General features: G+C 43.5%; 1 protein-coding gene across 3 annotated transcripts in view; it reads right to left on the bottom strand.

Annotated features, from left to right (window-relative positions):
* Positions 1–26,876, bottom strand: part of ADARB2 (adenosine deaminase RNA specific B2 (inactive)) — a 324,992-nt gene that overhangs the window by 35,839 nt on the left and 262,277 nt on the right. For all 3 annotated transcript variants that reach the window (XM_072854663.1, XM_072854665.1, XM_072854666.1), the window contains exons 5-6: positions 12,863–13,031; positions 5,733–5,884 (exon numbers count right to left, since the gene is read on the bottom strand). In XM_072854663.1, coding sequence (XP_072710764.1) covers positions 5,733–5,884; positions 12,863–13,031 — 321 coding nt within the window. The remainder of the gene's footprint in view (positions 1–5,732; positions 5,885–12,862; positions 13,032–26,876) is intronic.

Genomic DNA, 26,876 nt, shown 5'->3' with positions numbered 1-26,876 from the left:
CTGAACCCAAACCTTTTGGATCCATCCCAGTCTAGTCTTAATGAAGAGAAGGGACAATTTCTCCTCACCTTCTTTAATAACCAGTTCCCTAGCCCCTGAAGTAATCCAACAGGCTCATGCTGTGTCTGCAATTTCTGCAGCATCCTTTACATGACAAAGCAATCTGGACTGACCACAATAATTCATCAAGTGCTAGCATTATTTCTCCCAAGGCAGTGTTCAGCATTACAGCCTACAGTGCTGTGTGCATTTTTTTCTTTCGTGTTACTTCTGGCTGTGGTTCTCTATGATAATTTTGTTCTGAGGTCCCCCAAGGTATTGTTCTGCTCAGTCATATGAAAAATAGGAAAATAATGCACCTTCATCCCAGTTCCACAGACGGGCCATTCATCAGCATAAAATCAACTTTACAGCCTAGGAGGAAGCTGCTCCATGCACTGAGTAGCTACGAATTTCCAATATGGTCTCCCAAGATGCAGCAGGCCAGCAGTCACAACGGAGCGATACGATACCTGGGAGCACTTGTACAAAGGAAACAACAGTGTCCAAGCCCAAGGGATGACCTATGGTTACCCTTGATTTTTGTAACATGGGCAGTATATCGATCTGTTAGGACCTGCATTTTCTTGTAGTTACAGATGTCTAATTTATTTTCAGATCACTGAGTTATACAGATGGTTCTTAAAATGCTTTCCTCTCCTTATCATCTACTCACAAGAACAGAATTTGTCCACTTAAACAAAACATGGGATTGGCAGAAGGAAGGCACAGATTTCTTCCCCTTGCATGTCCAATGACATTCACCAAACCCAATGCTTTTGGGAGGGATTTTAGCCCAGTTGGTGCCATAAGCACCCTCATTGTATTTGCATTCTGATACCTGCCTGCAGGACCCTGAATGCAGAGCTCTGGGGCTGAAGGTCTCCTGACAGTCACAGTGGATCATTTGTGTCCATCTTTTGTTGATGGACAGGCTCCTTAGATGGCTTCTGTTTGAACCTGGCCCTCTCCAGCCACTCTGCTCAGGATATGACTTTCAGGGACGCTGATCTGGGAATCATATACTGATGCAATCTGGGTCAGCCCCATCTGAACACAGAGTGCTGAGTAGCGTCTGAGCAGGGCAACCCTTCGAGGAAGCCTCAGCTTTGGGGGTTAACACAGAACATTTTATCTGAGAATGGGATGTAAAATCCAGCAGTCAGAGCCAACAGGCAGTGAAAGCACAGGTTTGCACAGTGAAAGCACACTTGAAGTAGAGAGTGCAGGCTTGTCTTTCCGGGTACTCTTCAGTTCCCCAACCTCTTTGAAAACTGCAGTGCACATCTTCTCCCCATTGCATCACCTGCCAAGGCAATGATCCAGCTCACATGGTTGCAAGTGGATCCTGTTTAGATGAGAGCTCTGGCAAATGTGTGTGCATGAGAGCTTCAGCACAGCTGTAGGTTAATAGGCAAGCAGGAGGAAGACCCCATGTGGAGCAGATGCAATGGTGTGTTTCAGACCTAAAGGGAGCATGGGATAAAACAGGAGCTGGGCTATCAAGGAGTCAATGGTACAAGGCAATACAGCATGTTAGCAAGAGACAGAAAAGCAGCCCAGGGGAGAAGAACGGAGACAAGCCCTGGGGCAAATTCTGTTTGCCTCTTTGGCAGTCCATGTAGTGAAAAAGAGAGAGTGCATCTCTAGAAGAAAGATGGACAATGAGGTAAAATCCTGCCAGGGAAGGAGGAGCGGGGAAGTGGAGGATTTATTAGCTAAATTTTTTAAGCAATTCATTTTGCTTTTCAAGAGGCTCTTAAAAAAAAAAAAGGCAATGAGTCAAGAAGCCCTAAATTAGCTAGGAAGGCACTTTAGCAAATTAAGGGCTTGATTATTCTGTGGTTTGCCCTAGATTCAAGAGAAGGTGTAAAATATGCAACAAATATTACAGGGTTAGCTGTCCCCATGGCTGCAGCTCCACCTCATGAGCTGGAGCCTATGTGCTGTGGTGGAAAACATCAGCCCCCTTGAAACTTCCAGGAAATCCATGTTAACCTGGTGCTGTGATACTGCCCTCAGGAGAAGTCAGAAATCCAGGCATACCTTGCTTGGATGTACACAAAGGGCGAAGGCACAGGAAAAGGAGATGTTGTCCCAGGCTCCCTGACCTACAGCACTGAACTGAAGCAGGGGCAGAAGCTGAGCGCGTGAAGGAGCAATTAGAGAGTGGTGAGGACACTGGGAACATGCTGTCTCTTCACCATATAGCTGTGCTACAACCTTGAGGGTGACCTTGGAAAATGACGAAAAGAGTCTTGGGAAGGAGACTAGCTGGAGAGAAGGAGCCAGGACAAACCCATAAAAACTCTCACAACTGTCTGAAACCCCTCTGACATTTCCCAGCCTCCTATTGCTGCAAACCCACCAACCCTGGCTGGTCTCCTCTCCTGCTGTCACCCACTCTCGCATCTCTCCCCTCAGCTTTCTCCCCTGCTGTCTTGGATTGTACCAGCCTCTCCCAAACCTTCAACTTCACTTGAATCTCCCTGTAAGCTCTTCCAGCCTCCTGACCTACAGGCACCAAAAAAGAGTTAGAAAACCCCTCCTTACTCAGAGCAGCCCTGGTCCAGCTGGGTTTTGCCTCTCTTTTAGAGCTGGCTAAGGATGTATCAACAAACAAGTCAGCTCACCTCTGATCCAAGAAGGGCATCATTGCAAATCAATGTGAGATTTTCTCTTTTTGTCCTTAATCTCTTACTTTCCTGCATGAACCTGGCATGGGTGTGGGCTCCCTGGATCTCTCCTCTGCATTGCAGCTGTCCACATGAACCATGGTAAGGTCAGACTTTTACACATGCTGCTAACTTGGTACCCTGCACTATCCAGTAAGAAGTAAACTGGGTTTCAAGTGCATGCTAGCTTATCTCCTCCCTTACCAGAACAAAGCTCATAAGAAGCAAATGTGAGGCCTCCCTGAGGGTGCTGGGAAGACACAGTGGATAACAGGAAATTTTTGGAAGGAGATTTGAGAAGTGGATTTTACTCACTCCCTGTATTGATAAAGGCTTATCATATTCCTTCGCAAAACCAGAAACCACATGGTGAGACACCGTTTTTAAATGTTAATGCATCTTTAGAGAATAATCAGTAACGTTTGATGGCTTGCGCTAGCTCTAGGAGAGGCTTCTTTGTTGTTTAAGAAATGAAACAGCATTCATCTGGAGTTTCTTGTCATTACTGGATGAAAGAAAGGTTATTTCTTTAGTAAAAAAAAAAAAAAGAGAAGATCTGAATGATAAACATTATAAAATACTTATCTTCCCAGATGTCTCTGGGATAATGTGAGCTAAAAGGAAACACTTCTCTCACTGAAGGACAGCTTTTGGCAACATGGCTTTTTATACAGTGCTAAATTATTTTAAGACCACAGGACAAAGGTAGAGGGATCTGCTTAGGAAAGTGAAATACAAACCAGATGTAGTGCTCCTTCAAGTCCTACTACTGAATCACTGTGTAACCTTGGGTAAGCCGCACAGCCCTTTCTGCCTCAGCTTCTGCATTGGGACAATAATTGGGGTAATAACCGACATGAAAAGTATTTTTGTGACCACCTACAAGTTTACTGTATGAGTGTCAGGTGTTGCGTGACTATGTATTTTTAAACACAGCTTCCTGTATGTACTGTTATCTAAAGAAGCATTCCCTCATTAGCTGGCAGATTTATGTGTTTTTTGAAGCAATCCATGAGTCAAGTACAGTTCACCTCCAGGGCTGGGTTCAGCTGCGTATCAATAGGCAGTGCTGGCCGTCAGCTGCCCAAAGCACCCGCTTCCTCGGGCATGAAAGAGCAGAATCCATCCTGGATAATCTTTGGTTGTTCTCGAGAACGGACCACGTTTTAAAAATAATTACCGATTTTGGTGCTTCCAATTCTGCTGTCATGTAAGGGGTGCCTTGGGAAGGCTGCCTTCTGGAAAACATGAGGGCCTTTAACCAAATATAAAGCCTTTTTAGATATCTCTTGATATACACATAAAGCGGGAGTCCAAAATCACTATTCATTTTTGATATTCATAGGCACTTCCTTTTTTATTTTTAATTTTGTTTTTAAGATGATGCTATGTCTCCTCATTTTGTTACCTCATCAGGAATTTTTAAATTTACTGTTTGCCTTTTAAACATTTACTTGCTTTTCTTCATTTTATAAACCCTACTGACAGAATGTAGAAATTATGTCAGGTACGGAAGTGTATTTCTTTCCTGAATAGGTGCATTCTGCTTTCTCGCCCCAGCAAGCTGCTGTTTCACACATGACAAAAAGATTCCAGTCTGGGGAGAGTAATACCTAATCGTTAATAAATAACTTGTATAAATAAGAACCAGGAGTGAAACTACCGTCTGATGGATTTGCCTGTGAGGAAGTTAGGTCGTTGTGTGACCTTGGATGATTAATTTTACATTCCTGTGTCTACGCTTCTTCCTCTATCCATTCTTCTGTCTTGCCTGCTTCACATTCAAGGTAGTCGGGGCAAGGACTATTTCTCATTATATGTATGTTTAGCAGCCAGCTCTAGGGGTATTACAGCACTGTAAAATGCATGTATGAGAAGCAATACCCAAGGGCAGAGATAAGAGTGCACCTTGCGCATTGTGCATTGGATCATGGAGTGACAGACACGTGTGATAATAAGCCACAGTCCTCTCGAGTCTCCTGTCCCTTGTTGGGTGCATTCCCTGTAGCCAGGCAGGGGCAAAGCTGGTACAGTGGGTACACAACAAGGATGTGCCTCTGCAATGGCAGGGCAATGATGGGGGCATGCATGTTTGGAGGGGTGACGAGATGAGAGTACCGGCTCATGTGATGGAGACGGGATGTCTCTTCATGGACGAGCTCTGCAGGTGTCTCAGTGGCACCCACACTGGCTCAAGACCTGATTTGTTTACCTCACTTGCAGGATCATCTCTAGAGGAGAAATCCCTGGAAAACCATGCTTCTACTTAAATGCCATAGGTACGGGCCCAGGGACTCCAAGGCTGGCGTGGTGGACTGCATCTAGTCCATCTGCCATGCAGTGGCCATGTGGCTGATCTGACATAGGCAGGATGGCCTGGCAAGGATCCTTTCCAGAAGGGTTCTGACGTTATTTGCTGCAAGGGCAGGTGGTATTTGGAGAGAGTCTGACCTTCAACCAACACTACAGATGTGCCATATCATATCGTATCACATCATATCGTATCATAGCTCTACCTCAGACTCCAGCTGCTGCAGCCTGGACAGCTCAGGTTTGGTGTAAATGCAGCCCTTCAACCCATATGTACTGCCTAAACCTTGAGAAAAGTCCATGCATCCCCAGCTGGAGACCTGATCCTCTGGTCCAGCCCATGGCTGAGGCTCCAAGTATGTCTTAGATCGTGAGGACCCTTCCCAAGGCATTTATTTACTGTTAGGGTTGCATTTCCTGCTAGGCTGTTGGAGAGGTATTCCCTAGCAGAGCCACTGAGCCTCAGGCATGCAGAGCAGTCTCCCACTGCCTTGCCTAGCTCTGATTTTCCCTGCACACCTTGCCCCAGTGTGCAGGACCAAGCACCAGTCGCACAGACACACACATGCCAAGAGCCCGCAGTGTTTCTGCTCTCGAGTGAAAAACATTTTCTGCAAACAAACAAACAAAGAACTGATCTTAAAAAAAAAAAGAAAAAGAAAAAAACCACGCAAACGGGAAAAATGCGAGGGAAGACTTTTTTCTTACAGTCGGTTGTGATTTCGTAGGGGGAGTTGAGGCGCGCGTCTCCGCAGGGTGAAGTGCTCACGTACAGATGGAACAGGATGTTCTCCCGCAGCCTGTAGCCTCCCTCTTTTAATCGCACGAAGATTGATCGCTCCCAGTCTTCTCGCCGTTTGCTATGATCACAAAAGAGGTTCCAGGTTATTTGTTACACGCCAAATCAGAAACATTTCTGCTCTCTCTCTGTTTTTCTCCCTCTGTTTGTTTGTTTTTATTAGCACCTGGCATCATATATTTCGCCTGGTGACAATAAGAGAAAAACAATAAGCTTCTCTAAGTGAAGAAATGTGTGAAGAGGGTCAAAACTGTCACAGTGCTTTTGGCTTGCTTACCTAGAATATATTCTAATGATAAAACATGTGGATTTTTGAAGGGTAACTCTCCTTCCTCACATGCACGGATGCATAAACACATTGATTTTAAAGAGGTTCTGGTGCATGAAGAAAGGAAAAGTTCTCTTAGGCTTTTATGTGAGCAAAGCAGCTCTACTCATCGCAGTGCTTAGGCACGTGTTCAAATCCCATTAACATCACTGGAACCGAGATGTGTGTTTATATGCTCCACTGAAAAGGGCCTTTAATGAAGCACCCAGATTTTACGACCCCTGCCAGCCCTCCCTGCTCCCCAGGTGTTGCTTTTCTTCCCCATTCAACCAGAGCCACCTACGAGTGCTCCATCTAAGCCAGCAATGTCTTCTTGGTCACTTGGCATTTTTGGAAATCAGAAGCCATCCTGAAAAGTGAGGACAAAACTTGTGCAGGCTTTTCTCAGCTGAGCTGAAAAAGATACTTATTAAGATGAAGCTTTTATCTTCGCAGTGGTTCAGCAGCTAGATGGGGACACAGCGCACATATTCCATTAGCAACAGCTGCCCGGGAGGCCAAACCCTCCCAGTCCTGCAGTTTGCAGCAACAGCTCACATTAAGGCTATGCTGCTGTGTGGTTCCTCAGATGATTTACATTTGGGAAGACATGGGTGATTTCTCTGACAGACAGCTGCCTCTAATACGTACATTTGGGTGATGGTTGTGATTATAATTTTGAAGGTAAAATGTGATTAGTGAAATTATGATGAGACTCCTTTCCCTCTGATGCCCTGGTCCTTCCCTCAAAAACTCAAGGGCCTTTTTGCAGGAATATCTCTGAACAGAACGGCACCTGCAGGTAATGATTTTCCTAGGAGTCTCTTAATAAGCCAGAATCCTACCCGTTTAATTCACTATAGGACAGCTCATTAACCAAGGCGATTTCTGCTGGTTTCTCTGCCTCCTGTTAGTGTAAACAGGGGTGCTTTCTACGCAGCCTCGGAGCAAGTCCTTGGCTTTAATCCAAGCCGCCTCTGCCTGTTTTCTCCCGGTGCAGCCTCTGTGCTATTGAAGCTGTTTGGCTGTCACTCTTCCATGGTTTGGGTGTTTTGTCATTTTTTGATGCCAGGATGCGTTTGCTGTCAGGAGGAATTTACGGGCACATTAGCTCGCCTGTCAGGGACAGGGAGCCACACCGGCTGCCGAGCCGGGGCTGCCACATGCAGCTCCCTCATTTTCTGCTGGCTGTGGAGGAATTTCCCAACTGCACTAATTATATTATCGCCCTGATACAAGCCTCTGAAATAATAAAATACCTGTAAGTCCTGCTGCTTGGACTTTAGAGCAATTGCAGTTAGTTTTAAATAATTCACTGCAAAATCAGCTGGGAGAATATAAAGCTGTGCAGTCCTAATGCCTGCTATTATTATGTTAAACCTCACCAGAGTGGGGGGCAGCTTTCAGTACTTAGAAACAGTTGCTATGTAGGGTTGGTGCAGTCGTTCTTTGGGCTGGATTTCAGGAGTTCACAGTAACCAGCACCCATCCTGTTTTTAGTGGTTATTTTTTTTCAGTGATTAACCTTGCTCTCTTCCCAAGAAGGGTCTGCGACCAGTGTGGCTGATGGGTTGGGTGATAGACATCTGCTCTAAAAATAGATGGCAGGGCTGGAGGGCAAGGCAGCTTGACTCTTCCTCCAGGAGGCTGAGATCCTCTGTATCGCATATGGTCCTGACCTGCCTTTGGGATGGTTTTCTGGACTGAACTCAAACATGAGATTCATCCCTCCACAGTGGTGGAATAGGTTTAATAACAAAACTCTGTGAGTATTGTTATAAAAGAGTTTGGGATGCAATATCATCTATGGTGGCTTTGCAGAGAGTCTTGTGTGTGGGAGGCTTGGGGGATTTCAAACCTCAGGGGGACCCAGGGACCTTGTAAAACTGGGCCAAGTGGAGCATGAAATGCACTTCTGCGAAGTCACTTCTCCCCCAGCACCTGTACACTTCTGCTTTCCCTCTGGGACAGTCATTTTGAGCTGTGACAGGGAGAATGAGTTTGCAGTGGCAGTTCTTTGCAATGCCACTTCGCACAGCCATACAAAGCAATGAAGAGAGAAGCCCACAGTGAGCCCACGAATGTCATTCATTATTAGAGTCATTTCCACATGCTGGCAGTGGCTAAAAAAGCAGAATTTGTCCCTAAACCTTTGCCTGTTATGAATTTCTGTGGGAGAATTAGGATTTGAGGCTGATTCAAGAGGAACATTTAAGAATATGCTAAATTCTAATCTTGTGCTTAAGTTCATTATTTAGCATAACACATGCATATGTTTTGAGCTGACTTCAAGAAGATTTAAGCATGTACTTATGGTTTAATATATGTGAAGCATTTTGCTGAAACAAGGCCTTATTCTCTAAAAGAGAAGCAGAAGAGCTGTTTTTAGCATGTAAACGTACGTACGGGAAGTTTCTAGTACTATATGCTACAGCACAGCATCTTAGAGAAACTAACAGCAGGCTTAAAAGGGAAGGAGCTGTGTCCATTGAGAGGCTAGTAGGACAAAAGTAAGAAATAGTAGATGTATAATAAGCAGCTGGTTTTCCTGGAAAAAAACTTAAGTGGGCTGGATGAAGACTATTCCTTGCTTTTCATGTATAAAATAAACAGTGGTTTGCATCTGACTTGCTGGAAGAACTTAGGTTCTGGTAAAATTATCCTTCTTGCACCTGCAGGGCCACTACAGCAGCAAGACTGCTATGGTGCTGATTTATTTTAAGAATAGGCTATTAGTTTTATTTTTCTTTAAAAAAGAAGAGTTGGATTTTCTTTTCTTCCCTATTGGCCAGTTGGTATAAATAATCCCACTGAAATAAATGTGAATTTTACTGCCATCATTGCAAGAGAATCAGACTATGGTATTTGTGTACTTTTCGATGGTGATTTTTAGAAAAAGCTTCTCAAAAGGTCTTTCTTGTCCTTCTTTAGTACATCAGAAAATTTACGTCTTACTTTTAATCTTTTTCGTGAAAGTCTTGAGAACTGGAGGATTATGGTTGTCATAAAAATGAAATCTGGGAGGGCTAAGGGTTTTAATCAGACTGGTTAGAAGCTGTCAGGTTTTAGTTGTGCTTTTAGCTTTTATTTAACTCAAGATCTAGACAATGAATTGTTGAAAGAAAGTTTCCTTTGAAGTACTTGTCACTCTTGCTTCTTAGAGAGGATCAAGTTCCCATTCTGGAACTCTCTTTCCCAAGAAAAGTCAGGAAAGTCATACCTCTAACATTTAGCAAGATGAAGAGAAGGAAAAAAAAAAGTAATTTACATATTGCTGCAACTTTGGCTTGTGGATGGGATTGTTTTACAGTTTAAATATCTGAAGCAGTCACCCTATGCTCTCTTTATAGAAATAGAAAAAATTTGCCCCAGTACATGGCAATTCATCTCACCCACAACACATACTTGAATAGGTCTGCTGAGCCCCACTCCAGAGATGCCCATCTCTCTCCACTGGTGATAAAAGGAGCCTTAGGGATCTAGTTCACACTCAACTGACCAAATTTTAGACGTCTCAAGTAAGGTGTCAAGAATTAAATTCAACTCAATGCATCTATCTCTCCTGGCTATTAATTATCTGTCTTGGCCCTTGCTTTCTCCAGCCTGCTTGTCCCTGCTCTTTGAAGCCTTCATGCTACACTCAGGCAAGTATGTGTTTTGCTTTCACTGAGATCAATGGCAGTATTTGTAAATTCTAGAAAAGTGGTTTATTTTCAAGGACAGCATCATATAGAAAAATAATTCTTGCGCTGGAAGTTCCTGAAGTTTGAAATCCAGCTGAGGAGATCAAGTTGAGCAGGTAGACTTGGTGGGAGGAAGATATGTGGAAAATAGGGAATATTCTCCACAGCACAAACTTGCCTGTTCCATAGGCAGGGATGGGAAATTGAAGCTCTTTGAGGCAAGAACTATGCTTTCATACTTTTTTTGGGTTAGGGAACCACCTTTTTGGTCTCAGTTCATATACAACTTTGTACAACAGATTCCTGACCTGGGAGAGAATTTGGCCTAGGCTAATACAAATGCATAACAACGTAGAAACCATGTTTGTGTTTTCCCCAAGCCTGAAGAGCTGGTGTGCAGGGAGTCCCAGTGGAGCTGAGTTAACATGTCTGTCCTAAAAAAATGTGTCCTTTTAGCTATGTGGTAACACTATGTGATTTCTCTGCCAGTGGGAGTTGTCTCTCTTTTTCTAGAGAAAAAGGGGTAAATGTGACTGCGATGTGCAGCAAATGCATTTTTCATTTCTTTTTGAGCACCCCCATTTTTTTGCCATATGTCATATACGACAAAGCTCCCGATGACGGCATAAAACTGAGTGTAGCAATAAATACTAGAATTGAAGAATATATTATAACACACAGTTTTGCTTCCCTATGGACTTTAAGGAAACAAACTCTGATTTGACAATATCTCCAGCTCTCTCTTTCAAAGGTGCTTAGCCTTGACAATTTTGGTTGAGATTTTTATCGTGTGTGCTGGTCAGGGAAGCAGTGGTGTCTGCTCTTGGCTGAACAGAGAGTGATTTGAAGTTATTGCGAACAGAGCTTGTGCTGCACTGAGGATTCTCTTAATGAAAGACTGTTAATATTGATCCAAATAAAATAATAATATGACTGAGCATGTTAGGGAGGTAGATCAATACAATAGTTTAAGATACAGTGGTAGCACTTGTTTCCCAAGAGACCGTAGCACAAAGCAAGTACTAGGGCTGCTACACTGCTGAAAACATAATAATTTAATGTAAACTTGAAAGCAATTCAGATTGAAATAGAGAGAATATTGTTTTTGATTAAATCCTTCAAGGCTCTTGTCCCCCTTTGTTAGCCAAGCTCATCTACTCAATATACTCTCTTGCCTTCAACCCCAGCCTGAAGTGAAAATAACCATTATTCCTATTACTGTTGCTTCAGTGCAACTGTATCATAGGTGCTTACAAGAACACACAATCCTGCTCAGGTTAACCCTTGTGCTTGTGACCTGATGAAAAATCTTCTGAAGTCAAAGGGAGTTTTTGCACTGAAGTTAATGGCCTTCAGATAAAGTTACATGAAAATGCAAGCAAGAATGGAGGGCAGAAGAATGATTCATAGATAAGGGGGTTTTTGTTTGTTTTCTTTCCTTGCCTCATTCTTTGGTTCCTTTCATGTAATAAATGCCACCTCAGCTTCACTTCTGCTTGGTTTTCATAGGATCATAGGACAATTCAGGCTGGAAAGGACCTCAGGTCTCTAGCCCAACCTCTTGCTCAGAGCAGTTTGCCAGGTTGCTCAGGGTTTTATCCATTCAGGTTTTGAAAACCTTCAAGAGAGGAGGGAGACTGTAGAGCCCTGCTGGGTGACGTGTTCCACTGCTTGCCTATTCCCGTGGGGGCAGTTTGTCCTAGTATTCAGACTGAGCATCTCTTGTTTCAGTGTGTGCCTGTTGTCTTTCATCTTCTTCACCTTGGTAAAGATGCCATCTCCATTGTATTGTTGACATATGTTCTGCGGGGTCCGCCATCCCATCTCCAGGCTGACCAGTCCCAGCTCCCTCAGCCCCTCCACACAGACCAAGTGCTCTGGCCCCTGAGCATCCAGGTGGCCTCTGCTGAACCTTCTTCAGATGGTTGATATCCTTCCTGTATTGGGGGACCCAAAACTGCACATGGTATTGTAGATGTGGTCTAATGAGTACTGAGTAGTGGAGGATGATCACATCCCTTGACTGACTCTTCATACAGCCTGGGATCCTGTTGACCCTCTTTGCTTACAGGCACACTACTGTCTCATGTTCAGCTTGCTGTTTGCCTACAAACCCTGTCCCTTTTCAGCAGACCTGCTCCCCAGCGAGCAAGGCTCTAGCCTGTGTTGTTGCAGGTCATTCTTTCCTCCTAGGTGTGGGACTTTCCATTTGTTGTTGTTGAGTTTTCTGTCAAAGTTCCTGCTGGCCCAGCCCTCCAGCCTGTCTGGATGGCAGCCCAGCTCTCAAGCATATCAACTGGTCCTCCCCACAATTTGGTGTCCTCTGCAAAGCTTATAAGCAAGCACTACATAACCTTTTCCAGATTGTTGATAGCCATGATTAGCGAAGTCCCAGGCTAGACCTCTGTGGTACCCTACTTGTTACCAGCTTCCAGGCAGCGTATGACCCATTAACCATTTAAATGGTAGTAACAAGGTGGGTTTGGCTGAAGACAGGAACAATAATTCCTCTGTAATGACTCTACATGCTATAATATTTTAAAACATCATAAAGAAGGAGTGAGTGATGGCATCTTGCACTTTGGCACAAAGTTTACTGTACTGTTAACACTCATTGGTTCTCTAGGGAGTCAATGGAGGCATTAATGATCAATAAATCACTTCCTAGAGATGTTTCAGCAGCAGCAAGAAAGACAGGAAAATGTCTGCAGTGAGCAAAATGACCCCCTTCCATTCTCTGGCCAGTGAATGATGCTAATAAGCCTGCACGTAAAGAATTGTACAAAATCATCAGGCTTCATAAACCCCAACTTTATGAGTCATATCTAATAGCTACTGAAAGAAAATCAGCTGAAGTAAAGGAGCTCATGACCCAACACTCTAGGCTATCTAACTCTCTCATTTTTTTCTGTGCAGTGTATTGGTCCTTCATCAGCCAAAGACTCAGAAACAACAACATAAAGAAACAAATAGTTCAAATGTCTGGAGGATGGATCTGTTCCACTGAAGGCCATATAACATTCCCCAAGCATCAACAGAATTCAGTTACCTTAAGTGTAGCTCCAGCTGTGAGTAAAGGAAGTGAACAAATGCCCTTCTTGCCACAATTTCTGCATGGCAGTCGTTAACTGCAAGCCCTTGGTCATTAATGTATTCCCCATTTATACATTTGGTACCCGATGACAGCACAATAACCTGAGCTTGCCTGATGTCCAAACCTGTAGGAAGAAAAACAAAAGGGTTGTGAAATTGCCGGAGTTGAGTATGATATCATAATTGTTAAAGACCTCACAGCCCACACTTTGATGTGGCAGCCCAGACAGCCCTAATGGGATGCTTGTAAAGGTGATGATATGGCCTTTGGAATATGCAGGAATCTCACATCTCTGTGTTATTAGAATAATAAGAGCTCTATTTCAGTCTTGCTGCTAATTCCAAGATAAAAGCTTGCCACGAAGTTTACTTGTTAAATCAATAACTACATCATAGGAGAGCACATGCTGTAGGGAGGTAATAAAGATCTCCTGCAGTGCTGATAAATGGCCAGGTTTTTATGAGCTGTTGAAGACATTTTCTGGTGGGAACACACACTCCCTGTAATGTTAGGTTTCATTGCTGTTGCACTATAAGTACTAAATAAAATGCAAGTAACACTTCTGGAGCTGCTCTTTAAAAATCTCAGAGAACAAACAGATCTGACTTTCAGTCCAGTTTCCTTTTTGTTTCTCCATGAACAGCTGCATCGGTGCCTTTTCCGCTGTGGTCCCAGGGATGGAGCATTCACCACTTGAGACCAGCTTTGTTCCTCCATTGCCTCTCCAGATAAGGTGAAAGCAACTGAAAGACATGCCTTTCTTGGTCCAGATAGACACTTTCTAGGATTAAATCCTGATTTCTTTGGAGTCAGTGGCAAAATGCTTACAGACTTCAACAGGGTTTCACTCTAAAATGTAGCTCATTCAGCCCTGTGGATAATTTCAAAGAATAGTTAAGAATGAACTGAGCCCAAACTGAAATCACCTATTGGCCAGCACATTTCAGGATATATCTCTGAATACCAAAGACCAGAGGAGCAACTCTTGGGAAAAAGGACTTTTCTGGCTGACAGGTGCTTCCTCTAGATGTGACAGCCTAAGAGTGTTGGACTGTGTTTGACAGCTGTACATGACTGTGTGTAGGCAAACACATGTACAGTATAGCAAGTCAGACTACTGGGGTTGGCATGGCTGTGCCCATGTAGTGTCATCTGAGATACCCTTGGCATCCTGCCTAACCTCTGGCTGCTGCTCCAGGGAAGTGCGGGTGTCCAGGAGGTTCTGTGCCCTCCCCATGCGTCTTACATGGAAATCCATAAAGTGACTCAGTGGAAACGGATGTCCATGTTTAAGCAACTGAATCGCCCTCAAAGTCTGACAAGTCAGTGACTGCAAGTACCCATAGGGGGAATGGAAACAATCTCACCATGGGCCATGGTGATGCTGTTTCTGTGATGTTACTTTAGCTGTAAAAAAGCTTTAGGAATTATTTTATACAGTCAGCAATATAATTTTTTTCTTATGATGAAGCCTATTGAGTGGCAGAAAAAAAAATTGCAGAGATTTTTTGGGATGGAAGCACCATGGTTGCAGCCATGTTCTCTCATAAGATCCATTGGTGTGATATGAGAAAACAGCTGAATGGAGAAGGAAACTATATTTCAAACATAAAGGGCTGGTGCTGCCAGTGATCTCCCAGTTAGTAAATAAGACCAATAATACTTTATAATCTCCACACAGCACTGGGACTAGTGGTGGATGACATGCTATAGCACTGTTGCCATGCTTAATGTATATAATAGCAAATTATAACAAAACTATCTCATGCCTATATCAATATGATAGCTACATAGAGTAGTCCAAAAGGTTTAGTAGTATTGTGGCATTGCAGCATTGTGACATTTGTAGGAGAGGTGTAAGTGTTGTGAAAATTCAGCTAATCACACCTGACCCCCTGGTTGTGACAGTCTCATACAGAAGTTGTTATAGGTACTAGTGACGAAGTATGCCTGTGCCGGAAGTTTAATCTCTATTTGTTACTATAAATGTGGCCCTAAAAAAGTGCTTGGGAGTATTTATTAAAAAAGAAAAAAAGAAGAAGAGCTGGCAATCTAGAAAACCCGAGAGGTAAAGATGGGAGCACATGGGAGAATGCAGTGGAGAAATGCAATTACAAAGCGTTTGTGTTTATTCCAGTTTTATTACTAGATAAAAAGTTGAAGTGGACAAATGGCTCCTTCCCTGCAAAGAAAGGTGTTTATACTCTGTACATTAGAATTGCTTTGATGTCACTTTGCTTTAGGGTCACTGTTTTTACGAGAAAAATAATAGGCATCTTAGATCAGACATGTCCATCTAGTTAACTGTGTCTTTCACATGGACTAACACCAAACATTTCATGAGGCATTGCCTGCAACAGAAGTGTTTGAGTCCCACTCAGCCTCTCAAAAAGTAGTGTATGCTTTCCTGAACAGTATATAGTATTTTCCTTGGTTGGAAGGTCCATGATAAGAATCAGCTATTTTTTGGTTCTATTTTATTTATTTACTAATATAGACAGAATCTTATTTTCTTCAGCACAGCAGAAGTATACCAGGAATCAATTCCTTTGTTCAGAAACCCATGAGCCTCTCTGCCTGCACCTGAGGACCTCCGTCAATACTCCTTCTCAGGGCAGTGAGACTGGCTGCTTCCTTCTCCTTACATTAGCATACCCCTAATGTGCCTCCCCATCTCCCCCTTCACGTCAAAGCACCAGGCTCTGCAAATACAGAGCAAACCATCTGGGGAAGCCATCCTGCACTCCCGCTCAGGAGATACACCTTACTCACCTCTCCCAGTCAGTCCAGTGCACGGTGTGATGCCTTTTATTATTTCAAACATTTTATCCATAAATAAGCTAACTCTTTCTCTCTTCTAGTATGAGTGTAAGATGATGAATGCACTCAGGATTTTGTGTAAGGTCTGGATTTATTCACAAATGAAACACAAAGGCACCCAACACCTATTGATGCAGCAATAATATGAATCCTTCTGATATTGTTTGCTATCACAACGTCTACCCACACAGTAATAGCAAGTGTGCTTGGGGTGTTCCTTTTTGGGTGAACTAACTCCATATGTTGGCTTTCAGTGATATGGGGCCCCAGTAGGTAGTCCAATGTGGAGACAGCCTGGGGTGTCTGCCAGTCCTGGCAAGGTGCACATGTTTGCAGAACATCACTTAGATGTTGCCTGGGGCTGGAGGCAATGGTTTCCAAGAATTTGCAGAACCAGTCTGAGTGTTAAACATTAAAAATCTCCATGTATTTTCCATTTGCAATGACAGAAAATAATCCATGTTCCTCTCTGCTCAGAAATACCCAAGAGTTATGTCTCACTACTATGGCACTCAGAAACACAGGTGTACATGACTTATGCATTAGATCTGAAATATTTACACCTCACTGGGGAGCCAAATGGGGAAAGTGATCTGTGACCAATGTAGCACCATACAGTGCTGCATGTGAGGGCACCCAGCGTGATAAGAAATACTTCCAACAACCTGACAGTTGCCCGATGTGTTCAGGAGCATATATGCTAACAGATTGTCCTCTTGCATGTCTTGTTTTGTACATACATAGAGTTGGAGGTTTATCCCCTGTGAAATGCTTGATATTATTTCCAGTGAACATAGGAGGAATTTGTCTATGAAAATAAATAAGACATGTGATGCCTAGTTGATGAAGGCAAATTTTAACGTTGACTGATCACATTGGCATTTTAGGCAGCATTTCCAACTCTTGAGCCTAGATACTTGCCACAGTGATTCAGAATTAATAGGCACTTCTGTACATTTGTCTATTTTGCATAAAAAACAGTCATTACTAGCTCTTGTTATTAATGTTTACTTCGTATTTTATTTTGCCTGCAGAATATTTCAAATTTCTCAAGTGATTTCTATTTATGAATGTTAAGCTACCTCCTAAACATTGATTAATTTAACCTCGGACATGTGGCAGATCTAGACTGAGCACATCATCAAGTTGTGCCTAGGAAAGCTATAGTGTTGGGTGTGGCAAAATCCTAAACTAGCACTAACCTGTCACCACCAGCCATATGCCGCCTTCCCTGCTTAGGGGTGTATGGCAGGGTGTGATCCTAGATGAGGATTGCTCTTGGCAAGACCCACGCTCTTACTGAGGGAAGCCCAGCTCAGATGAAAGACCCAGGGATCTAACTGTGTTCAGGTCATTTGACAAAGAAGAAGAAATGGGCTACATTATTATGACCTTAACTCCTGACCCACTGATTGTCAGAGTTCATGAGGCATTTCTTTCCCTTGCCGCCTTCTGCAAAGTAATGTTTGAGGAGACATTAGGTTAAAAGTAACTAGCGAACGATTTATAACAGGCACCTGCATTAGGTTTCTATTATTTGCCTAAAGACTCCTAATAGTTTTCAATTTGAAAAGGAAATGGAGCAGGGGAAAGGAAACTGGGGAGCTGTGTCAGCATACTGGCTGGGTCCTGGCTAACGCCGAGTTGATGGGGACAGCTGTGAGAGTGGGAAGGGAATTTGCCACATTTTATTTTCAAAAATTCTGCCAATTAATTAGTTGCATTATAGAACAAAACTGTACCCATAAATGACACACAGTCTTTGGTCACAGATTCACTCTAATGATCTGGTGAGGTAAGGAGTATTTCTGGTGTTCTGCTGAAAGCCTGAGCTCCCCTCGGGGTCCACCAGGCAGGGTCTCCTCTCAGTCAGTCAGGGGGCATCTCGACCCCACTAATGTTCATTTTTTTGTGTCAGTAATAGTCCAGACTTTCATGTCATAGCCGAGCCGTTGAAAAGAAAATGGGTTTTATTATAAGCCATTTTCAGTGTGCTGACACCAGCGGTGGGATTCATTTCAGCTGTTCTGGATAACTAGAGTTTAGATGTCTGTAGCTGAGCTAATTGCTGGAGACTCTTTTTATAGTCAACGGAGAGGAACTTTCCTGGGAGGTGATTCATCCGGCCTATTTTAGGTATTTGCTTTTGGATAGTCTGAATTACACCTCAATATTGCCAGCCTCTCTTCATGAACTCCGAAGACCTGTAGACAACCAGCAGATGTACAGCTTTCTACACTGTAGACAGCTGCTTGTGGGAAGATTTCTCTTATTGTAAGTAACCAAATACCATGTGCAAATCAAAGCTCCCCAAATCATAAGATGTTAAGCAGAGCAAATCTAGTGCCTTTTAAAATTCTTTTTCCTGATGTTTAAACTTTCTGAGGTAATTTTTTTCAGTTTTTTCCCCACAACACTTAAGGATAATTGTATTAATGTTAATATATTAATGGATGGTCATATTGCCTTGAGCTGTGCTATTACACCCATAAAGCAAAGGCGGCTGTCTTCCCTACATGATCTCCCAAAACATAGAATCATACAATATTTTTGGTTGGAAGGGACCTTTACAGGTCATCTAGTCCAACCCCCCTGCAATGAGCAGGGACATCTTCAGCTAGATCAGGTTGCTCAGAGCCCCATCCAACCTGACCTTGGATGTTTCTAGGGATGAGGCATCTACCACCTCTCTGGGCAACCTGTTCCAGTGTTTCACCACCTTCATCGTAAAAAATTTCTTCCTTATAGCTAGTCTGAATCCACCCTCTTTCAGTTTAAAACCATTACCCCTTGTCCTATCACAACAGGCCCTATTAAAAAGTTTGTCCCTACCTTTCTTATAAGGCCCCTTTAAGTGCTGAAAGGCTGCAATAAGGTCTCCCTGGAGCCTTCTGTTCTCCAGGCTGAACAACCCCAACTCTCCCAGCCTTTCTTCACAGTAGAGGTGTTCCATCCCTCTAATAATTTCTGTGGCCCTCCTCTGGACCCGCTCCAACAGCTCCGTGTCCTTCTTGTGCTGAGGGCTCCAGAGCTGGATGCAGTACTGCAGGTGAGGTGTCACCAGAGCAGAGTAGAGGGGCAGAATCCCCTCCCTCGACCTGCTGGCCATGCTTCTTTCGATGCAGCCCAGGATACGGTTGGCTTTCTGGGCTGCAAGCGTACATTGTCGACTCATGTCCAGCTTTTCATCCACCAGTACCCCCAAGTCCTTCTCTGCAGGGCTGCTCTCAATCCCTTCATCCCCCAGCCTGTATTGATATTGGGGGTTGCCCTGACCCAGGTGCAGGACCCTGCACTTGGCCTTGTTGAACCTCATGAGGTTCACACGGGCCCACTTCTCCAGCTTGTCCAGGTCCCTCTGGATGGCATCCCATCCCTCAGGCGTGTCAACCACACCACTTAGCTTGGTGTCATCTGCAAACTTGCTGAAGGTGCACTCAATCCCACTGTCTATGTCATTGATGAAGATATTAAACAGTAATTGTCCCAATACGGACCTCTGAGGGACACCACTCATCACCGATCTCCATCTTGACATTGAGCTGTTGACCACTACCCCTCTGGATGTGACCATCCAATCAATTCCTTATCCACTGAACAGTCCACCCATGAAATCCATATCTGTCCAGTTTAGAGAGAAAGATATTGTGGGGGACCATGTCAAAAGCTTCACAGAAGTCCAGATAGACGACATCCATAGCTCTTCCCTTATCCACTGATGTAGTCACTCCATCATAGAAGGCCATTAGGTTGGTCAGGCAGGACTTGCCCTTGGTGAAGCCATGCTGGCTGTCTCGAATCACCTCCCTGTCCTCCCTGTGCCTTAGCAGAGCTTCTAGGAGGATCTATTCCACGATCTTCCCAAGCACAGAAGTGAGGCTGACAGGCCGGTAGTCCCCAGGGTCATCCTTTCTACCCTCTTTAAAAATGGGTGCAATGTTTCCCTTTTTTCAGTCACCAGGGACTTCACCTGACTGCCATGACTTTTCAAATATCATGGATAGTGGCTTGGCAACTACATCAGCCAATTCCCTTGGGGTTCTGGGATGCATCTTGTCAGGTCCTGCAGCCACAAAGCTTGCAATAGAAATGATTCAGAAAGATGCTGACAGAAGAGACAGTAAGCAAGAAAAAATATGAAGGTTTGCTCAGCAAATAAGTTGGATATGGAGAAAAGGCTGACATCTTATGGACTACAGTTATGAACTGTGTTTTTAAGTCAGTCATGGACACAAACGCAAACTGTCTACACCCATCTGCTTCGAGACACAGCTCTACCAATAAAACCAGAGAGTTTTGGCTAGTCTAATCAATGTTTCTACTGACTTTAATAGACTTACCTCTCACTTCTAGTGCGCTATGATCATTAAGACTCTCCATAATACAGAATTTGTAGCCCTGCATATTTATGTGTTGGAAAAGGAAAATCAAAATCACTAGGTAATTTCAAGAGGTGTTGACTGTTACGTGCAATCAGAACACTGTGTTTGCTGACACGAAATCTGAATCACATCGGCTGTATACTGGAGAACCGCTATGAAATTCAGTGGGCTTAATTCACATTGAACAGGACAGAGTTTGCAACTGCTAATGCCAGCATACAAGTGGGATCACACTTTGGCTTCTCAGCAGCTGGTGCAACATGTAGAGAAACACCAGTCAGTATGCAAGCGTCTATTTCGCTGCATGTTTTAGACCTTGCTAGCGGTAATGAAATCTATCCTTTTTTTCAACATGACACTGTGAAGACAACTCACTGCTTGGAATATATTCATTTTAAATTAGAAAAACTAATCAGAAAAATCAGGTTTGATTAATTAAAAAAACCCCACCTCTTTTATTGGGTTGGAGACAACTGACACAAAATCCTATGTGGTAAAAAGGAAAGCCAGAAATAATGAGAGTGTAACATCAGCTCTTGTGAATAATTCATGGGGTACAATTTCATCTTATTTTAAATGGCGCTGCTTCTCTCTCTGATAAGCAATAATTTTATGCTCTTTCTTTACCTTTTTTAACCAATCAGTCAAAAGGATTGTCTATTGTTATCTGCAAAAAAGTGTATTTGGAATAATTTTCAAGGCAGCTTAATAGAGCTCTGATCACAGGGGAGGGTTGTTTTTTTTTTAATACTCTCTACTTGTAGCTGAATAACTTCAGGTTTCCATTTCAGGTTTGTTTAGGGAAGGAAAATTTCTTGATGCTACATAGCACTGACAAGTCCCGCATTATTTTCTGTTATCTTCTTCCCTGGCAGCTCTACCACACCCTTAGAATGGCTTTAATTTTGTAATAAGAGGTAGTGAAGACATGAAAGGGTAGTGATGCTGGAAAAGCTGCCTATGCGGACATGCTGTGGGCACAGTCCTGTGCCCCACTGCTCCAAGGCAGGTCCCCGAGCCGGTGCAGAGCCCTGCGGGGGACTGCACCGCCAGACTGTGGGCAATGTCCCACGCAAAATACTTCTGCAAAAGACGTGAAGAGCTCTTCTCCCCATCCCCTCCCTGAAAAAAAGCAGAAAAAGGACATGTCTCTGAAAAGGAGTGAAACAGTTGTCCCTGTTCATGCTTGCACAGGGGTAGGTCTACGGTTAGAAATGAGGGATGTGTTTACCCAGGTCCATCAGGCTGGGCTCCCTCCATTTGCCTCATAACTTGGTGATGCATCTACAACCCCCTTCTCTTCTGAGGTTTCAAGAGGAGTGAAATCAAGAAGCACGTGTGAGGAGGGAGCTGAGGATCAAGGGACTGGTATGTGTGACATGGTGTACCCTGCCCTTCAGTTTCAATGTAGAATATGCACTCCTGACACAGGGAGCTCTCCTGTCCCTAGCTCTGCATGGAGAACAAAACCACACTCACAACTCCAAAAAAAATGAGTATGTAGCCATAAGAGAAGAATTGTGTACAGCAGGCGTGATTAACAGTATGCATATAGCTATTAACGGTATGCATTTATCTGCCAGCCGTAAAGACTCTGCTGCAGCTCATTTTTTTCTCACCATTTTCTGCTGTACCAGTGGGGGTGATTGTGATCATTTTAGTGACAAGCGGGAGCCTGGGACTTCAGTGAGCACCTTGGCTGTATCCCATAGCTCACAACTGGGTGTCCAGAGGAGGAACCCTGAGGCGGATGGGAGCAGCTGATGTGAAGAAGTGGCTGACCAAAAAACTGGGAAGGAAGAAGCATGTTAAGGGCTTATGAAATGTTATAGCAGAAGTCTGAACAAAAAGCAAATACATAGCTAGCAAATATTAGGAATAAAGAAGTTGCTAGCAGTGAGGTTAAAGATAGTTATGGGTATAAATGGAACACAGTCTTTGAAATGCTGGAGTTGCACAGGGATTTCTTTTCCTGATGTCAAACTGTGGGTTACGTGAAAGTGAATATATTGTATTTCTGTGGAAAGAGAGGGTGTAGAGGGAGCCTCTGAGAACCTCATATTTTCTTCCTTTATTAATGTGTTGGGTAATCCTGCCTCTGACTGCGCTACCTAGGGAAGGCTACTCTCTGCAGTACTCTTCATCTTCGTCAATGAACAAGCAGTGGCAGAGGCACAGTCCTCTCTACCCTGATCTCTGATCCCTCTGTGCAGGCTGTCTGAGAGCGGCCGTGGCTCTCCTTTCACAGCCAGACACGATAAACTTCTCCCAATACCACAAGGTGTTTCTTTGTGAACAAATTCCAAATTCAGTTCTTCCGGAAGAAAAATCCCTTTCCGACACAAGCCAGTTTTGAGCTGCTCAATGACATCGTTGGATGCCTGAAAAAGGACTCTTGCACTAATCCATTTTGCAAGACATTCCTATGCAGGTCTTTCCAGTAAGTCTCATTCACAGGGAGGATTTCCCAGCCCAGAAAAGAATGGAGAGGAGGTTGCCAAAGTGGAGGTGAATCAGAAAACAGGGAGGAAACTGCTGAGGGCTGCAGAGGAGACAGTATAAAAATTAAATATATAAACCTTTGTTAAACGACGTCTCTGAAAGTGGTATAAGTGCCTCCAAGTACCTGAAGGATGCAAACCCCAAGGAGAGAGGTAGGTACTAAATGGACAATTTAGGGCAGTATAACTGAGGAGCTGGGATGAAATCACAGAAAATAAAAGTCAGGCTGAATAACTGGTGAGAATTATTAACAATGAGATCTGTTAGACTAGAATGGTCTCCCAAGGTAGTGTTGAGAGCCCCATTGCTAATTGATTCATTCAAATCTAGACCAGAAAAAGCACTTGGGAACGCACCACGGAGAACAATCTTGTGCTTGCAGGGAAATGGATTGGATGACTTAGTGGTCTTTCCCACTTTGAATTTCTATGGTCTGTTTCTCTCCTCTTAGCAGACAGAAAGGATGAAATCCCATCAGCTTTGCTTCTGAGGAGTGTGGAAGGAGACAGTGCTGTGATTGCAAGCACCAGTGCCCTTTGCCTTCCCTTCCCTTCCCTTCGTCAATGTGGGCTTTAGATATCTGGAGGGAGAGATGGGACAGTCAGCCCAGGCCCCTACATGCTTCATCCCCATACCAGATCCACAAGGATTTTTTTTTTAACCTAAATTGATAGTGGCAGAACCAATGTATTTGAGGGTCCTTTCCTTTCATGTGAGTTTGAACACTGTTTTTCTCCTCAGGAACAGAGCTATGTAGGGGCTTACAGGTAATTACTAATTTTAAAACAGAACTGAAATGCACTTTCTCTGCCAGGTTGTGCTGGTTTTGGCTGGGGTAGAGTTAATTTTCTTCACAGCAGGTAGTATGGGGCTATGTTTTGGATTTGTGCTGAAAACAGTGTTGATAATATAGAGATGTTTTCATTACTGCTGAGCAGTGCTTACACTGAGTCAAGGCCTTCTACGCTTCTCACCCCACCCCACCAGCGAGTAGGCTGGGGTGCACAAGAAGCTGGGAGGGGACACGGCTGGGACAGCTGACCCCAACTGACCAAAGGGACATCCCATACCATACGGTGTCATGCTCAGCAATAACAGCTGGGGGAAGGTTGGAGGGGCGGCCACTGCCTGGGGACTGGCTGGGCATCGCTTGGTTGGTGGTGAGCAATTATTTTCATTTGCATCACTTGTCTTTCTTGGGTTTTATTTCTCTCCCTTTGTTATTTTCCTTTTCATTACAATTTGTTATTATTATTGTTATTATTATTATTATTTTATTTTATTTCAATTATTAAACTATTCTTATCTCAACCCATGAGTTTTCTCACTTTTACCCTTCCAATTTCCTTCCTGCCATCCCAGCGCGGGGGGGAGTGAGTGAGTGGCTGTGTGGCGCTTAGTTGCCGGCTGGGGTTGAACCACGACACAGGTCCTGAGTGCAGATGTCTGTTTTTCTCTAATAAATGCTATGCCACTGATATGTGAGCATTAAGTAAATTGACAGTCTTATATGCTAGTGAGATCCTTAATTGCAGTGAGAAAGGATGAAATCCTGAATGTGGATTTTGGCAGATAAGTACAGGAGGAACTTATTCTTTTTTTTTTTCTTAAGTATACTTGCATTTAAAAAGTCTTCCTATGCGTTTTACTAGGTCAGTAAAGTAAAAGCAATAGTTGATGTCACTAAGCCTTTATTTACCCAAGAAACTTCTGTTTTTAGGATGAGATACACTGTATTGAGACTGGGACAATTTCCAGTTTGGCTTATCACAGAGCAGAATGAAAGTCTGAACCTTCCAGCTCCTTGCTTCACACACGTAGAGATGGAAACATAAGTGCCTATTTCTAATTTCCATGTTTTATGTTAATTGTTGTATTCATCCTTGTGGCCAATGCAATTATATGTGACACAAAGCCAGGGCCTCGCCTGCATCCAGGTTTTGAGAGGTGTCAGTTACTATTTCAGTCAGAAATAGTCTTTAAACAGCAAGAACGAAAGCTAAGTCCAGAGACATTACATGGTCTGGGATAAAAGGCTCAGTGTCTGAGAAGAGCTAGCTGCTCTGAAATGGAAACCAAAACAACCAGTGGGCATAGCGCGGAAGAAGACGTTTGCTGCTGGAGCTGCCCAGAAGGCACCAGTGATAAGTGCTGGAGACACCTACAGCTTGTGCAGCAGGTGGAAAATGGGGACTCGATTCCCTTCCCAGGCTGGGTCATTCTCCTATGGGAGTGCCTCAAAATGCTGATATGAGAGGGGTGTTTTCCCCTGTTCTTGCTGAACCTGTGCTACCAAACAGCTAAGAGGACAGAGTTAGGTTAGCCAATAACAGCAATGTGGGGCTGTGTGATGTGCTGGTTGGGGTGCTCACCTCCAAAAGTGAAGCCCTGGTTCTGTACTTGCTCTGGTGCATGCATTTTATCTAGTTTCTGTTTAGTGTAAAATATATAATCAGGCCTGGACAGATGACCTTGAACCTGGTTTTCCCCCCTCTGTGCAAATACAGCAGGCTACAGCGCTGTGTCCCATCTCATATTTTCTGTTTCTAAGTAATGTATCTTGAACTATTTTCTGTTCCTTAGTCCTGATTTAACAGAAGAGATTAAGAAACACCTAATGTTGCTCTTGTAGGGGGAGTGCTTGCAGTGGCACGTTTAAGCCCATAATTTAAAAGCAGTGATGAACCTGGTGGAGGCACAGTTTTAACTGCAAAACCTCAGATGTCCTTTGAGCTGGAATTTGGAAACCTAAATCTGTTGGGCTGCAGGGATCCTAGTCTGCCCATTGTAGGTCCACATTACAAAACCGAGGAACAGACTTGCAGCTGAGGAAAAGAGATGCTCTTATGGAGTTCAAAATTATTTAGACAGAATCTGAAGATTATTGGTTGAAGGTTTATGACCAGAGGAAAAGCGATTTCTGAGAAAGAGTGCATTATATGGTTTCTAACTACGTATCTATTTACTGACTTCAAAATATTTTGAGAAAATCTCTCATCTGGTGGTGATATGTCAACCTGGGCACATGTAAGAAGTGGATGTTTCCAAGAATGTCAAATGACTTTCTGCCACATCCTTAAGAGCATCAGGCAACAGAAGGTGAAGAGACCTCATGAGATTTTCAAAAGCATTTCAGCAGTTTGGGCACACAATTTCCATCTTGGGAATCTAAGCCTCATTGAAACCTTGAGTCTCACTGGGACCAGGCTTTTAGCATCTATCTAACTATGCAAATGGGACCCGACAGCCTAAATGACTCCTCTGAGTCTCTTCTTGAAGGCATCTGCCCTGGGCACTAATCTGTAAATTATTCACAGTTCCTCTAACTGGTTTGGCTACTTGAATCCCACCTGGGATGGAGCAGATTGATACTCTGCATAGGGCCTGAATTTTCTACTGTATTTTACTACTTTACAACTTTCCTATTTAAACTAAGCATCAGAAATCAATTGGCCATCAATATTCCTGATTGTACTTAGACATCAGGCTTTATGAGTCCTAATATGACTGTAAAGATCCATGGAGACGTATTGTCAACTTTACTTTTTTCTGTTATTCCACTTAGCAATTATTAAGATCCGTTCCATGAGATACGGATGATAATTTCCCATCTTTTATCACAGCATGAAATTGCTATTTAGGGCTCTTTTGTCCAGTTCATCTTTATTTCATACAAGATAACTGAGAAGACCTCCTAGTTTGCTTTTAACATCAAAATGATTGTCAGCCTAAAAAGAAAGACAGAAGAAGAGAGAAAATTGAAGTGAGAAATCAACTCATAACCTTTTTCTATGAATGCCACGCTCCTGTGAAAAGGACTGAACTTTCTTAATGTTTCATTTTTAACAGAAAGCATGACAAAAAGTTCCTATCAGTATTTAAACTGCTAAGATTTGTCAAACACAAATGGGAAAATAATGTTTAAATAGCAGTCTCATTTTGTCCGTAACGATTATGGGAGGTTCTTTTTTGCAAAAAGGACCTCAGCAATAATAGATCATCTCTGCACTGAGCGACAGGAATTCTTTACTGTGTCCAGTGATTTCAGGTAGAGCACAAATGTATGCCCATATCTGCTCAGGGCTGGCAAAGGCAAACTCTGTCCACGGTGTAAATAAACAGTGCAAATGCCACCTGCCTTTAGATCGCAGTACTTGGTGTGCACCTCACACCTCCACCTCCCACCCCGCGCTGCCCTGGGCTGGGGCTTCCTATCTCCCAGTGCCAGGGGATGGGCAGCACTGTCCATGCTCTCTCTTCGATGA

Source organism: Ciconia boyciana, chromosome 2 (genome assembly GCF_034638445.1).
Source record: "Ciconia boyciana chromosome 2, ASM3463844v1, whole genome shotgun sequence".
Lineage (NCBI taxonomy): Eukaryota > Metazoa > Chordata > Aves > Ciconiiformes > Ciconiidae > Ciconia > Ciconia boyciana.
This window is presented reverse-complemented; position numbering and strand designations above follow the sequence as displayed.